Genomic DNA, 15,417 nt, shown 5'->3' with positions numbered 1-15,417 from the left:
GTTTAGGGTTTTCTTATGAATTAACCCTTTAATGTATGATTGAGTTTTATTTTTCTCGATATTTCTTGAAACTTCGATGCAACAATTTCTGATTGGTGAAAATTAGGTTCCAACACTTTATAAATATCTACACTTGCTTTTTTATTATAATTATGGATGCATGTATTCAAAATATTGTTTTTCTTTCGACGTTTCTACTAATAAGATTTAAAAAGGTAAATTAAGTTTAAAAATAATTAGGTGGAAATAAGTATAAATAAAATTACTTAACTAACTACTTAATTTAGCTGCTAATTTATATTTCCCGCCAACTTCACGAGAAACCCTAAACCTAATTCTAGTTTCCAAAGGCTTTCAGCTCATTATCATCGCTCAAGTGTTATCCAAAAACTAGAAGGATTATATTTTATAAATCCTCTATATAATCTCATCATATAACTCATTAGCTGCATCTAATTTTTCGTTTTCGTCCTTTATTCTCATAGTCACATTCAACTCTCTATTTTTGTTATCTTTCGCCTATTATATACGTGAAAATAAGTACAGATAGAATGTTACCAGAAGCTAAGCTTCCGACGGGTTTTCGATTTCACCCTACTGATGTTGAGTTGATAAACTCTCTGGAACGTTACGTGCATAGGGGAATTTTACCACCTGATGGTGATATTGAAGTAGCAAAAATCGGCCACGGCAAATTTTTGGAGATTCAAATTCAAAGGAGAAAACACCGATTCAAGAATTCAACTAAGAAATTTTCAAGGACAGTGGGGAGAGGAACTTGGAAAGACCAATCAGGTGGTGCACCTATTAAACATGGATCGAAGAATATTATTGTTGGCTTTAGGAGAAGTTTGAAATATAAAAGTAATATAGTAAAGGAGCAGAATGATAAGTGGTTGATGCAAGAATATATTTTGGCGGAGGATTATTTTAAGGAAAGCAATGAAGATATAATCGTCCTTTGCAAAATCAAAAACAAAAAAATGAATGAGAAAAAAGTGGATGGTAACGAGATCATGGAGGAAGAAGTTGACGAACTAGTCACTTCTTTATCAGGTAGTAATGAGGAAAAAAACTTCGAATCGGGAGGGCGGTTCTTCCGGTGCACTGACCATACCCATAACCGACACAGGTGAACAAGTAGAGTATATTGAGGCATTTGAGAGAAATCATCATCAAGTTACCAACAACGACATGAACCAATTAGTCCTAGTAAACGACGTTTATGATGTGATGCAGACAAATAAAGCAAATACAACTCTGATCACAGGCACTTCCGAAAATCAAGAATTTGAAGCTTATGGACAAAGACAAGCTAACTATTTGGCTGCTGGGGTTGAGCAAGATATTTATTATCAATATGCGGATTATAGCAACGATTGGTTCCTATCAATGATTAATTTCGAAGAATTACGAGAACAAGATTTAGGGATGCAAATAGATAAACCAATAAAGTGATCATATTAGCTTGAATATAAAAGCTTTTCTTTTACAAGTGAAAATTAATGCTCTCATTGTTCCACTTTTATGACATTATTTTTTTAGGATTTAAATATAGTTTTTCTTTGATTATAACTTTTTGCTACATTGTTTAAATGTTTATAAAGATATGTAAATTGCAGTTTGTAGTGGTACTTTTTCTTGTTTTCTAAGTATTGCAGTGTGTTTAATTTTCACGTGAACTTTGACCTTCTGTAATACGTATGCTTCTACTCTTTTTTCTCTTGATATGTACGACCGGTTTGAATTTGTTTCTGCAAACTCAACAGGTAAAATAGTATAGATCTATTTACTCCATATGAAAATTTAAGATTTCATGTCAACTTTTTTTGTTTTATATTATACTCGTTCTTTATCTTCACTCAGAGGTGGTCATCTAAGTTCTGAACTATATGTTCGAGTTTAGGGTTCTACCACCACTTATTTATTTTATTGGGTTCGAGATAAATTATATGTATGTATTCAACAAATTTTTAATGCATAACAAGGTCCGAGCAAGCTATTGGATTCGAATGAACCCATAATCTATCCTCCATATCCGCCCATGTCGGCGCTATAAATAACGATATCCAAATTTCCCAATTGCGAGAATATTTTTTTCTAGAGGAGGATGATGGTCGAAATACTAGCTAGTAATACATTTTCTTTTTTATTTCTTCTTTGATGGCCACCTTATTTTAGTTTTTATTTGTGTTCATCATAGACTTATATTTGATAGGGCAATACAAACTAAACAACGGCCAATACTTTGTGATGGTAAAGTAAAGGATAACACGCCTACGGAAAATCAGAAAATACTTCAAAAGTATGTGTCATAAATTAGTATTGTTCCTGTATTGAACTATCTGTTAGCATTGTATATTTTTGGTGTTATTTTAAAACTGTTTATTAGATAAAAAAAATGCTCTAGTGACATTGAAATTTACGTGACTCAAGTTCCCAAAATGTAGTAGTTTTTTTATAACCCCCAAACTTTATTTCACCGCACGTAGAATTTGATGTAATAGGGGTTGAATCTCTTCGTTCAGTTTCAACTATTGTACTTTGTTAATTTCCTGTTTTTAATAAAAGCCTTCGCTCTAGCCAAAAAATTGAGATTTACGCGTATCTTCCTAAAATTAAAGTACAAATTGACTGAATCGAATTGATTAAAAAAAAAAACCAAGACCACTGAGATTGTTCAAAAATGTCTAACCTTGGTTATATGTAATAGATGGAAAATTAGTATAGACCAGTGGGATAGTTATCGGAAAAAAAATTAGGTAACTTCTTTTCATTTGCTTAATCTTGGGTGAGTAGAATTACTCGTTATTGTTGAAGATAATGACGAGGCTAACAAACCTGATAACTATGCAATCACTTAGTCCTAGTTTAGAAGAATTAGGACTCTTTGTATTAGCTATCCTAGAAGAGTCCTACTCTATGTAGTATAGCCAAAATATATATAGGATAAAAATACTGTATAAATACATAGGACTCATGTAATTGATGACCGATCAATACACTGCCTTGTTGACATTGTCTTTGCACCATAATTTCTCATGGTATCAGAGCTTCTTTGAAGCCAATCCCGCTGCCAAAAAAAATCAAGTTCTTACTACACAGTATCAACTCTGTCCATATGGTTTCTAACACCTTTTCAATAGCATCTCTTCATCATCTCATTACCTCATGCCCTGTGAAGTTGAAGCCCTCTAACTATCTGATATGGAGAACACAAATGATGCAACTTATACAAGTAATGAGGTTGAACTATCTCATTGAAGGAAAACTAGAAATTATAAACATAGAAGGCACCAGTGAAAGCAGCGATAAAGATAGTGGCAAGGGAGTTGACAAAGATTAATACTGCTGATGACTGGGCTGAAAAGGATGTGTTATTAAGGAGTTGGATATCTGGGACAATGTCAGAAGAGATCATGTATCTCATTGTGGGATGTACGACTGCCAAAACAGATGTGGGAATGCCTGGAAGAAACCTATCTGCAGGCAACAAAGGACAAGGAATTCCAGTTGAAACATCAACTTCAATCCATCAAGCTTGGCAGTAGAACCATCGATGAGTATCTGAAGGAATTCAAAGGCATTTATGATGGCTTGACTGCCTTACACAAGCCTGTAGATGATGATAGCAAGGTAATCAACTTTGCTAGAGGTTTAGGTCCTAAATACAACACCTTTAGGCAGTGATGCTTGGCAAAACATCTTACCCAACTCTAAGCCAGTTGGTTACTTCTCTAAGAGGCTTTGGTATGAGAGAGGATGAAGGAGATGAGTCACAACAAGTGAATTACAATATGGCATTTGCAGCACAAAGGACATACAACAACAGAGGTAGTGGAAGAAGAGGTAACATGAACTACAGTTCAAGAGGTAGAGGCTTCAGGCCTGCCGAATAGAACAACAATCAAAATACTCAAGGATATGGAAATGTTGTTAAGGGACAGGAAGCCACAAGATCATCCGCTTGTCAGATATGTGGTAGGAAAAATCACACTACAATAAAGTGCTTCTACAGATGGGAATTCTCCTATCAAGCACCAGAAGATTTGCCATAGGCTCTTGCTACACTCAATGTAAACAGTCAGAATGGTGGAGATAATGCTCACTATATGGATTCTGGAGCAAGCATTCACATGACCAACAATTCAGGTAACTTATCCAATCTTAAACCTTACAATGGAAATGATGAAATTGTAGTAGGAAATGTACAAGAACTGGATATCACACATGTTGGAAAAGGAACAATTTCTGGTTTAAGGATGAGTGAAGTGCTAGTAGTTCCTAAGCTCCAAAAGAATCTATTATTTGTAAGCAAGATTACTAGAGATAATTGGTGTTCTATTGAGTTTGATGAATCATCTTTTGTTTTAAAGTACAAGAGGACAGGGAAACTGATGGCCAAGGGAGCTAAAAGAGGAGAGATATATGCCTTGAAGGTGGACAACCTGCTTGCTTTGAGTGCAACACAGACAAGGAGAAGCTCTAGTGATATTTGGCATGCCAGACTTGGGTATCCAAATTCTAGGTCCTTTGAAGTACTTAGTAACAATAAGTCTATCAATGTCACATGTTGGAATAAAACTCCTATCGTTTGTGTTAGTTGTCAAATGGGAAAAGGTTGTAAACTACCATTCAAATTGAGAAATAAAGTTGAAAATGAACCTCTATTGAAAATTCACTGTGATTTATGGGGTCCTGCTCTTGTTGTATCTTCCCAACATATGAAATACTTTGCTTTATATGTTGATGATCATATTAGATATACTTAGTTGTATCCTTTAAAAAGAAAATCTGATTTCTTTGAAACATTTGTCAAATTCCACAGAATGGTTGAGAAATAGTATTCAAAGAGAACCAAGATCTTTCAATATGATGGTGGAGGTGAATTTTCAAGTTCTGAATTTGTTAAGTACTTAGAAGATTGTGGCACTGTAAGACATATTTCTTGTCCTCACACCCCTGAGAAAAATGGCATTGCAGAAAGGAAACATAGACATGTAGTGGAAACTGGATTGACACTACTACTACTACATGCTAGGTTACCCTTACATTTATGGACTGAAGCATTTCTCACAGCAGTATTCCTGATAAATAGATTGCCATCATGTGTGCTTAAAAAGGAAACTCCGTTTCATAAATTGCATGGTTCACACCCTGATTGCAATAGTTTGAAAGTGTTTGGGTACAGGTGTTTCCCTTACTTAAAGGAAAAATACAAGTTCTCACCTAAGTCCTATCCATGTATGTTCATTGGTTACAACAGTCTGTATAAAGGCTATAGGTGCTATCATCCTACCACAAGGAAGGTCTTTGTGTCAAGACATGTCATCTTTGATGAACTAACTCTTCCCTGTGTGCAGGAAAACAAGACTGACAGTGCACCAAATGACTCTAGTCATATGGCCACCTTCTTTGAATTTTTCTCAGAATCACAGGCTAAGTCTGGTTCATCAGACTCTACTGCAGCTGCTGCAGGGGAAGTGTTAGGAGCTGATCATGATGATGTTGCAGCTAATGTTTCAAATGATCAAAGTGTTGTGTTGAGAGCTGATCATGATGCTGTAACCGATGTTTCAAATGATCAGGATGATGGTGTTACTGCTCAAATAGCTGCTCCAACTGCTGATCACAGTGATGCTCTTGAATTTGATCAGGATGAGGTTGTGGAGGTCACAAACAGTGTTGCTGAGCCCTCTGCAGATATGCAAAACTAAGATACTGATGAATTGCTGTCAGAGGCTTCTCACTCAAATGAAACACCTATGCAGTTCACAGTGACAGATCCAAGAGGATTGCAGCTAGAAGTGGACTTGTCACACTTCTTCAATGACCAGGTTGAAGCACCTCTAGCAGAAGCAGAAAACATAGTTCATGCCGAACCTGAGATCACTGATCAAGGCCATAAAATGGTCACTAGATCCAAAGCTAAGTCTCTTCCTATAACTCATACCTCACTAGCTGTTGTACAAACAAAACCGGAAGAACCTAAAACTATAAAAGAAGCTCTTAGTTTCCCTCACTGGTTTAAAGTTATGCAAGAAGAATTAGCAGCTTTACATCAAAATGAAACTTGGATACTAGTTCCCAAACATCAACAACGAATGTAGTAGGATCTAAGTGGGTGTTTAAACCAAAAATGAAGCCAGATGGACCAATAGAAAGACACAAAGCAAGGCTAGTTGCTAAGGGGTACTCACAACTTGAAGGGATTGACTTTGAAGAAACCTTCAGCCTAGTAGTGAAAGCTACATCTATAAGAGTTAGTCTCTCTGTTGCTGCACTTTACATTGGCCCATTAGGCAACCAGATGTTAAGAATGCCTTTCTACATGGTCATCTACAAGAAGAAGTCTATATGACTCAACCATCGGGCTTCACTGATCCAATGTATCCTGATCATGTCTGTCTCTTGAAAAAGGCACTATATGGTCTCAAACAAGTTCCCAGAGCTTAGTTAGAGAGATTTCGTCTATTCCTGCTTCATCTTGGCTTCAAATGCAGTCGAGCTGATTCCTCCCTATTTACTCTCCATGATGCAGAAGGAACAATATTACTTCTGTTATATGTAGATGATATAATTGTAACAGGAAGCAACTCTAGGCAGATAGGGAAAGTAGTGCAAAAGCTGGGGCATGAATTTGCTATGAAGGATCTCGGACCCTTGAGTTATTTTTTAGGTATTGAAGTAAGCGATTTTCCTGGAGGAATCAATTTGAACCAAAGAAATTATGCAAATGATCTACTTAGAAAAGTGGATATGGAAAATGTAAAAACAATGCATACTCCACTAGCTCAGAAGCATGCTCTACAAGAAGCAGCCGGCAAAGCAGTTGATCCCTCAGCTTACAGAAGCATTGTAGGAAGCTTGCAGTACCTTACACTCACAAGACCACACATTACTCATGCTGTTAATCTTGCAAGTCAATTCATGCAGAATCCAAACAGCATGCATCTTCAGGCAGTGAAGAGAATAAAAAGGTATGTCAAAGGAACCATCGATCATGGACTGAGAATCATATCAGAGTCTTCCTTCAGGCTGTATGGATTCTCAAATGCAATCTGGGCAGGATGTACCATTACAAGGAGGTCTACTACTGGATATAGTATATACCTTGGTGCAAATTGTGTCTCCTGGTCATCAAGGAAGCAGAATACTATTGCAAGGTCAAGTGCTGAAGCTGAGTATAGAGCACTAGCAGCTACTGCAGCTGAACTTACCTGGATAAGCTACATTCTACAAGACATTGGAAAGCATATCAAGACTGCTCTTGTCTTAGTTTGTGACAACTTTAGTGCTCTATACATGACTACAAATCCAGTAATGCATGCTAGAACTAAACATGTAGAACCAGAATACCACTTTGTCAGAGAGAAGGTAGCTCAAGGACAATTAATTACTCAGTTTGTTAGGTCCAAGGACAAACTAGCAGATGTTTGTAAATACCTAATTTTTGCTCTTTCTATTTCGCCTACATTACATTTTATTCTAGGTTTATTGTGTGCATTTATAGGTTTTTTGAATTTGATTTTAGTCTAATTAGTTTGTTAAAAGGTTTAAGGGATTGGGCTAGCCATTTTAAAGACAAAATCGGCCCAATTAAGACCAAAATCGGTGGCCCAGGACCCGGTCCAGGTTTTTGGTATGAGAGACGCCTCAAAACTACGTCATTTTGATAAGTGAGGTGAGATTAAATCTCATCCGTTCATATCACTGTGATCTAAGGGTTCTAATTCACTCTCAACTCCATGTATATAAGGCCTCAAGATCAGAAATTTGGCCCCCCATTTTTCCCTATTCTCTTTTTTTCTTCCTCTCTCCTCACTCTCTCATCTCTCTACCACCCGCCGCCCGCTGCCCTATTCCGCCGGCCGAAAATTGCCATCGCCGGTGGATGACCTCCAAGCGATCCTATTTTTTCACCATCTCTTCGTCTTAACCTCCTCTCCATGAATCCGAACCCCAAATCCCCATAACCCCTCTCAATCTCCGTAAATCTAAGTTTAACCGAAACCCTAGCCGCCGATCACCACCCCAAACTCCAAAAATTTTACACCACCGGCATCCTCTCACCCTCCTCTTCTCCATTCCCCGCCCCAAATCCTTCCAAACCCCTCCAAAAAACCGGCGAACTTGGGCCAGCCACCGCCGACCACCCCACTGCCCGCCACGCCACTACTCACCACTGCCTCGACGACCCAAGACCATCAGTGTGGCCCTTCAATTTTAGACTATTCCCGACCAAAAACACTCGTTTCTCTTTAGCACAATGCTAGAACTCATTTGTTTTGGCGTGTGCTAGAAAGAAACGCCCGTTCAAGGTCGGGCAGTCACGACATCATCCTTGGCATCTCATGACTACTCGAATTGGCGTCGATTCCTCTCGTGCGGTATAGCTCTACTTCCATCTTCTTTTCTTTTTCTATTTTTATTTGTCATTAGGTTTAGGTTTCATTTAATTTCTTCGCTCGTTCTTCTTTGTCGTTACTGATTCGCTTGATCGTATATGTATTTTTGTATTAGCAATATTAATTAGTCGTCTATCCTTAGGTTGTTTGGCTTAAACTTTGTTTAATCGTCATAAGTGTCGTTACATGTAAGTACATTAGACTAGTATATGTTACTTTTGTTTTTCTTTAAAAATCAGAAAGTATATCTATAATTAGTTTAGATTAATTAATCCTTGGTTTTCTTTAAACTAATGTTTAGTCTTTTAGGTCGAGTATGTTCAGTGTTTAGTCTAGTCTCATTGTTGCGTGTATTAAATTGTTTGACTAGCCGTATATAAAGCAATAGATTTGTTTGTGATTAGGTTTAAGCTCTGATTTTCAGGTTTAGTATTTCTAATTTTGTTTATGTTTAAGCTAATTAGTTTAAGGCCTTAACTAAATGTTTTATTTGTTTATAGTCATTAGATTCTTTTGTTGGTTTAATGGTTCAAGTCTAGTTTTCAGATTTTGCACCTTCTAGTTTGAAGCAATGGTTTAGTTTGATATTGGTGTATGAGGATAGTAGAAGGTACTCGAGTGTAGGGTCTTTATTAGTTTGATTTTACTGTTCGGGAACTATTTTGGAGTACAATAATCCAAAATTCTATCCATGTTTGGTGAGAACAACAGTTCATTGGACAAAAATCTGGTTTTGGACAGATTTTTGGCCAAACAAAATTTGTCCCAAGGTCCTTCCTCCCCTATAAAAAGAGGAGTGTAACGACCCGACCGGTCGTTTTGCTTTTTAGAACCCCTTTCCCCTAAATAAAACTTCCCGCACTTGCTCTAACTGATTTACGACCCGCGGGGATGGTTTGTTCGGGTTTTGAAAGAGTTTGGGTTGAAATAGGCTCACTTGATTCTTTAAAATTTTCTTAAAAGGTCAAGTTTGACTTTGGTCAACATTTTTAGTAAACGGACCCGAACTCGTGATTTGACGGTCCCGGAGGGTCCATAGGAAAATATGGGACCTGGGCGTATGCACGAAATCGAATTCCGAGGTCCCTAGCCCGAGTAATGAATTTTTGTTGAAAATTGTTAAACTGGAAATTCTAAGGATTTAAAGAAACTAAATAATGAGTGATCACATTGGTATCGGGCTCGTATGTTAGTTCCGAAGCCCAGTACAGGTCCAATATATCATTTAAGACTTGCCCTCAAAATTTGGTGTCAATCCGAGTAGTTTAAGTACATTTCGGCACGTTAGAAGTGAATTGAAGAACTTGACGTTCATAAGTTTGATTCAATTGGTTTTAGGGGGTGATTGTTAGATTTAGCGTTATTTTGGGCGTTCCGAGCAAGTCCGCTTCATGATTTCAAACTTGTCGGTATATTCGGGAGGGGCTCGGGGGCCCCGAGCGTCAATCGAGCGAGGCTCGAGTGAAGTTGGAAATTTTGGGAAGGAGCTGAAGCTCCGAGCTATCTGTCATAACTGCACCTGCGGTTGGTCAGCCGCAGGTGCGAGACCGCTAAGCGGTCTTCCTCTCGCAGATGTAGCCAAGCCAGGCCAGGCCCAAAGCCGCAGAAGCGGCTGTTTTTCTGCAAAAGCGGAGCCGCAGAAGCGGCTTGCATCTGGCAGATGCAGCCCAACGGCCCAGTTGCGTTTCCGTAGAAGCGGACGACTTTCCGCAGATGCGGTGGGCGCAGGTGCGGCCCAAGACCGCAGATGCAGAAATCACTGAAGCAGTGAGCTCATTTAATACGGGCTCCAGGCCATTTTTGCCCACTTTACACTCGTTTATTGGGCGATTTTTGAGCTCTTGAGAGAAGATTTTCACCTAGCGTCTTGAGGTAAGTTCATACTCCTCATTTCTAAGTTTAATACTTGAGTTTTGGGTAGATTAACACACAAAGATTAGGAAAAATCAAGGGATTAGAGCAAGACCTAGGGTTTTGATAAAACTTAGATTTCACCGCGAAATTTGTAATGGAATGAAGTAGAAATAACATATTATTGTTCCCTAGGCTATAGAGAACAACTTTTTTCGAAAAATTTTGGTATCCGGGCACGTGGACCCGGGGTCGGATTTTAGGAAACATGTGTTTAAGGCCGGGAAATTACTTAGTAATTAAAAAGTGAACTCTTGAGCTTGTATTGACTAGTTCCTACCTCATTTAATTAGTTTTGGATCGTTCGGCTCCAAATTGAGGGTTTGAGCACGTTCTTGGTATTGGAAGCACATTTGGAGCGAGATGAGTCTCATTTCTAACCTTGTAAGAGGGAATTGTTCCCATAGGTGTGTTAATTAAATCATGTGTGCTAATTGTGGGGGCTACGTATGCACGAGGTGACGAAAGTCCCTGCGTAGCTACTATTATGTTAATTGTCCGGGTAGTTTAGGACCCATATCATGTTATGTTTGTATATGTCAATATCCTTTTATGTTAATGAGATCACTTAGGACTTGTTAGAAATTGGAACAATTTATAAGAACGCATGTACTCATTTGATAACTCGTGTGAATTTATTTGACTATGATTGTGCCTTATGTGCCCTCTTGATGATGATTTATATTGTGGATCGGGCCGATCGCCTCGGTAGAAATAGATACATCTATGGTTCGCGCCATTCGACCCTCTGGCGGTGCACATTTCTTTCGTGTTGGACCGGGCTGTACGACCTCGGCATAATGTGCGCATGATATCTATGTGAATTCATATTCATGACTTGTCTCGTTAAGTGCCCTGAAATGTAAATGGCTAATTATGGAATTTTCTAGAAAATGACTTATCGTTTCATGCTATAAATTGCTATATAAATTGTGACATTTATGCATAGAAAAACAATTATTATATTAAATGACCCTAGTAAGTGTCAAGTCGACCTCTCGTCTCTACTTCTTCGAGATTAGACGGGATACTTACTGGGTACATATTGTTTATGAACTCATAATAAACAATAGTTTGTGATAACTGTTTGGGGAAAGATAAAACGAGAACTTATTAAAAATTCCGCGTTGGCTTGCCTGACAATGGTGTTGAACGCCATCACGACCTAAAGTGGAATTGGGTCGTGACAACATGGTATCAGAGCACTAGGTTCACGTAGGTCTCACAAGTCATGGGCAAACCTATCGGTATGGAGACGTCTGTATTTATCTTCGAGAGGCTATAAGGTGTTAGGAAACTACTCTTTCTTCAATTCCTATCGTGCAGTGGTTAGTGTACTAAATTTCCCTCTTCTATTCTCTCACAGATGGTGAGGACACGCACGGCCGATGTTCCAGACCCGGGAGGAGCTGCTCCCCCGTTGCTAGAGGCCGAGGCAGAGGCCGAGGGGGGGGGAGGGGGGGGGACACCGGCCCGAGGTAGGGGATGAGGGCGTCCCAAAGTTGTTCCAGTAGCACCACCAGCTAATCTGGCAGGGGATCCTATCACCGAGGAGCAGGGCGAGGTGCCCGCAGCTGAGCCTACCCCGACACACTTCATGACAGCACCGGGTTTCCAGGAGGTCATGGGCCGTATGCTGCGGTTCATGGATACTATGACTCAGGCTGGTTTATTTCCAGCGGATCCAGCTATATCACAGGCAGGAGGGGGAGCACAGACCCCTACTGCTCAGGCTCCTGGACATGCAGCTGCAGTGTATCAGACTCCGGGTGCACTACCCGTGGACGGGGCTCAGCCAGTCGCTACAGGGGTGCCCGAGCCAAGACCAGTTGCAGATGGAGATCCGCATAAGTTATTAGACAGATGGACCAGGCTACACCCTCCTATCTTCGGAAGGGAGCGTCATGAGGATGCCCAGGATTTCATTGATAGGTGCAGGGACAGACTGCACAATATGAGGATATTGGAGTCGCATGGGGTTGACTTCACTACTTTCCAGCTGGAGGGCAGGGCCCGTAGATGGTGGCAGTCGTATGTTCTTGGCAGGCCAGCCGGTTCTCCTCCTATCACTTGGAGTGAGTTCACGCAGTTATTTTTGGACAGGTATATCCCACCCTCCGAGAGGGAAGTGCTACGGTATCGGTTTGAGCAGCTTGAGTAGGGTCAGATGTCGGTGACCGACTTTGAGGCAAGATTTTCTAAGTTATCCCGCCATGCTTTGATGATATTTTCTATTGATGCGGAGAGGATGCGGAGGTTCGTTGCAGGGTTGCATTCTGGCATTAGGTCAAACATGGCCCGAGAGGTGGAGATGGGTACTCCTTATCAGCTAGTGGTGGAGATTGCTCGGAGGATCGAGGGCTACCGTCTGAGGGGTAGGGAGCAGATGCAGCAAGACAAGAGGGATAGATTCTCCGGAGAGTTCAGAGGTGCCCCAGCTAGGGGTAGAGGTCAGTTTGGGAGGGGTCATTCCAGCAGGCCCCCATATCCAGCACCACCACCTGCTCGGGGTGCTCCAGTGCGCCCTTATTTCAGCGCCATGCCAGAGAGTCCTCATCGCCCGCCAGCTATTTAGGGTTCCTCCGGTGGGTATTCAGGTCCCTAGGGTTCTTCTGGTTCTTACTTAAGCGTTATGCCAGAGGGTATACCGTCCACCGGATATTCAGGCTTCTTCTAGTGGGTCTACAGGCCATCAGGGTCAACATCGGGACAGCAGGCCACCGTATCGCGAGGTTGTTTTGAGTGCGGAGATCTTGGTCATATGAGGAGATACTGTCGCAGGCTTCGGGGCAAGGCAGTACAGCAGGGTCAGCAGCCTATGATTTCAGCACCAGTTGCCCAGCCGCCTAGGGGCGGGGGACAGAATGGTAGAGGTCATCCTAGATGTGGAGGCCAGACAGGGAAAGGTCAGCCAGCTACTGCTCAGTGAGGTGGAGGCCAGCCAGCCGGCGCTCCAGCCAGATTCTATGCTCTTCCGGCTAGACCAGATGCATTGGCCTCAGATGTCGTTATCACAGGTATTATTTCCGTCTGTGGCGGAGATGCTTCGGTATTATTTGATCCAGGGTCCACCTATTCATATGTATCATCTCTATTTGCTCGTTTTTTGGTTATTACTTCTGAGCCCTTGGGCGCTCTTGTTCATGTGTCCACTCTTGTAGGCGATTCTGTGGTTGTGGATTGGATCTACCGGTCTTGTGTGGTCACATTCTATGGTTTTGAGACTAGAGCAGATCTCATGTTGCTTGATATGATCGACTTTGAGATCATCCTGGGCATGGATTGGTTATCTCCACATCACGTCGCCTTAGATTGCCATGCCAAGACTGTTACTTTAGCGATGCCAGGGTTGCTAGGGTTGGAGTGGAAGGGTTCCACAGTTGATACATCTAGCCGGGTTATCTCTTTCCAGAAGGCTCGGCAAATGGTCGAGAAGGGGTGTTTGGCGTATTTGGCTTATGTTCAGGACACCACCGCAGAGTCTCCGACAATTGAATCAGTTCCAGTAGTTCGAGAGTTCACCGATGTGTTTCCTTCTGATCTTCCTGGCATGCCACCGGATCGTGATATTGATTTCCGTATTAATTTGGCTCCAGGCACCCAGCCTATATCTATCCCACCGTACCGTATGGATCCGAAGGAGTTGAAAGAGTTGAAGGAGCAGCTTGAGGAGTTGTTAGAAAAGGGGTTTGTTAGACCCAGTGTATCGTCTTAGGGTGCACCAGTGTTATTTGTGAAGAAGAAAAATGGGACTATGCGGATGTGCATTGACTACCGCTAGTTGAACAAAGTCACCATCAAGAACAAGTATCCATTGCCTTGCATCGATGATTTGTTTGACCAGTTACAGGGTTGTAGGGTGTTCTCTAAGATCAACTTGAGGTCAGGGTACCATCAGTTGAAGATTCGGGACTCGGATGTTCCAAAGACTCCATTCCGGACTAGATGTGGCCATTATGAGTTTCTGGTGATGTCCTTTGGCTTGACTAATGCCCCAGCGGCATTTATGGACTTGATGAACAGGGTGTTCAGACCTTATATTGATTCCTTTGTCATCGTCTTCATTGACAACATCTTGATATACTCACGTAGCCTGGGGGAGCACGAGCAGCATTTGAGTGTAGTGCTTCTGACCTTGCGAGAGCAGAAGCTATATGCTAAGTTCTCCAAGTGTGAGTTCTGGCTAGAGTCAGTGGCATTCTTGGGGCATGTTGTGTCAGGAGAGGGTATTAAGGTGGATCCCAAGAAGATTGAGGCACTTCAGAGTTGGCCACGTCCTACTTCAGTGACCGATATCAGGAGCTTTCTGGGGTTAGCAGGCTACTACAGGCGATTCGTGCAAGGCTTTTCATCTATTGCATCACCTCTGACTAGATAGACCCAGAAGGGTGCTCCTTTTCATTGGTCCAATGATTGTGAGGCGAGCTTCCAGAAGCTCAAGACAGCGTTGACTACAGCACCAGTTCTTGTGTTGCCTTCCGGTTCAGGGATGTATACGGTATATTGTGACGTTTCACCCATTGAATTGGGGTGTGTATTGATGCAGGATGGGCGAGTTATTGCTTATGCTTCGCGCCAGCTGAAGATTCATTAGAAGAATTATCCTGTGCACGATTTAGAGTTGGCTGCGATTGTTCATGCTCTCAAGATATGGAGGCATTATCTGTATGGGGTGTCATGTGAGGTTTATACTGATCATCGCAGCTTACAGCATTTGTTCAAGTAGAGGGATCTCAATTTGAGGTAGCGTAGGTGGCTTGAGTTACTGAAGGATTACGACATCACCATTGTTTATCATCCGGGCAAGGCAAATGTGGTCGCGGATGCCTTAAGCAGGAAGGCAGAGAGTATGGGTAGCTTGGCATTCATTCCAGCAGGGGAGAGGCCACTAGCTTTGGACATTCAGTCCTTGGCTAACAGACTTGTGAGGCTGGATATTTCGGATCCCAACCGAGTCCTTGCATGTGTTGTTGCTCAGTCTCCATTATTGGGACAGATCAAGGCCCGGCAGTTCGATGATCCCCACTTGGCAGTTCTTAGAGAGATAATGCTGCAGGGTAGTGCCAATGAGTTCTCTATTGGTGAGAATGGTGTTCTA

The 15,417-nt window shown here is 41.4% G+C and overlaps 1 protein-coding gene across 1 annotated transcript; it reads left to right on the top strand.

Moving 5' to 3' along the window:
- The first annotated feature begins 551 nt into the window (after positions 1-551).
- Positions 552-1,458, top strand: LOC109241346 (NAC domain-containing protein 68-like). Its single transcript, XM_019408081.1, has 2 exons — positions 552-1,056; positions 1,271-1,458. Exons 1-2 carry the CDS (start codon positions 552-554, stop codon positions 1,456-1,458), a joined length of 693 nt encoding a protein of 230 aa, XP_019263626.1.
- The last annotated feature ends 13,959 nt before the right edge of the window (positions 1,459-15,417 follow it).

Source organism: Nicotiana attenuata, unplaced genomic scaffold (genome assembly GCF_001879085.1).
Source record: "Nicotiana attenuata strain UT unplaced genomic scaffold, NIATTr2, whole genome shotgun sequence".
Classification (NCBI taxonomy): domain Eukaryota; kingdom Viridiplantae; phylum Streptophyta; class Magnoliopsida; order Solanales; family Solanaceae; genus Nicotiana; species Nicotiana attenuata.
The sequence above is the reverse complement of the archived record's forward strand: the minus strand, read 5'-3'. Positions and strand labels throughout refer to the sequence as shown.

What these genes read in the sequence shown, in the direction of transcription:
- LOC109241346 (XM_019408081.1), top strand. Translation starts at nt 552, where the DNA reads ATGTTACCAGAAGCTAAGCTTCCGACGGGTTTTCGATTTCACCCTACT. An exon ending in ACTAGTCACTTCTTTATCAG is followed by an intron (nt 1,057 to 1,270) that starts GTAGTAATGAGG and finishes CTCTGATCACAG; the next exon opens with GCACTTCCGAAAATCAAGAA.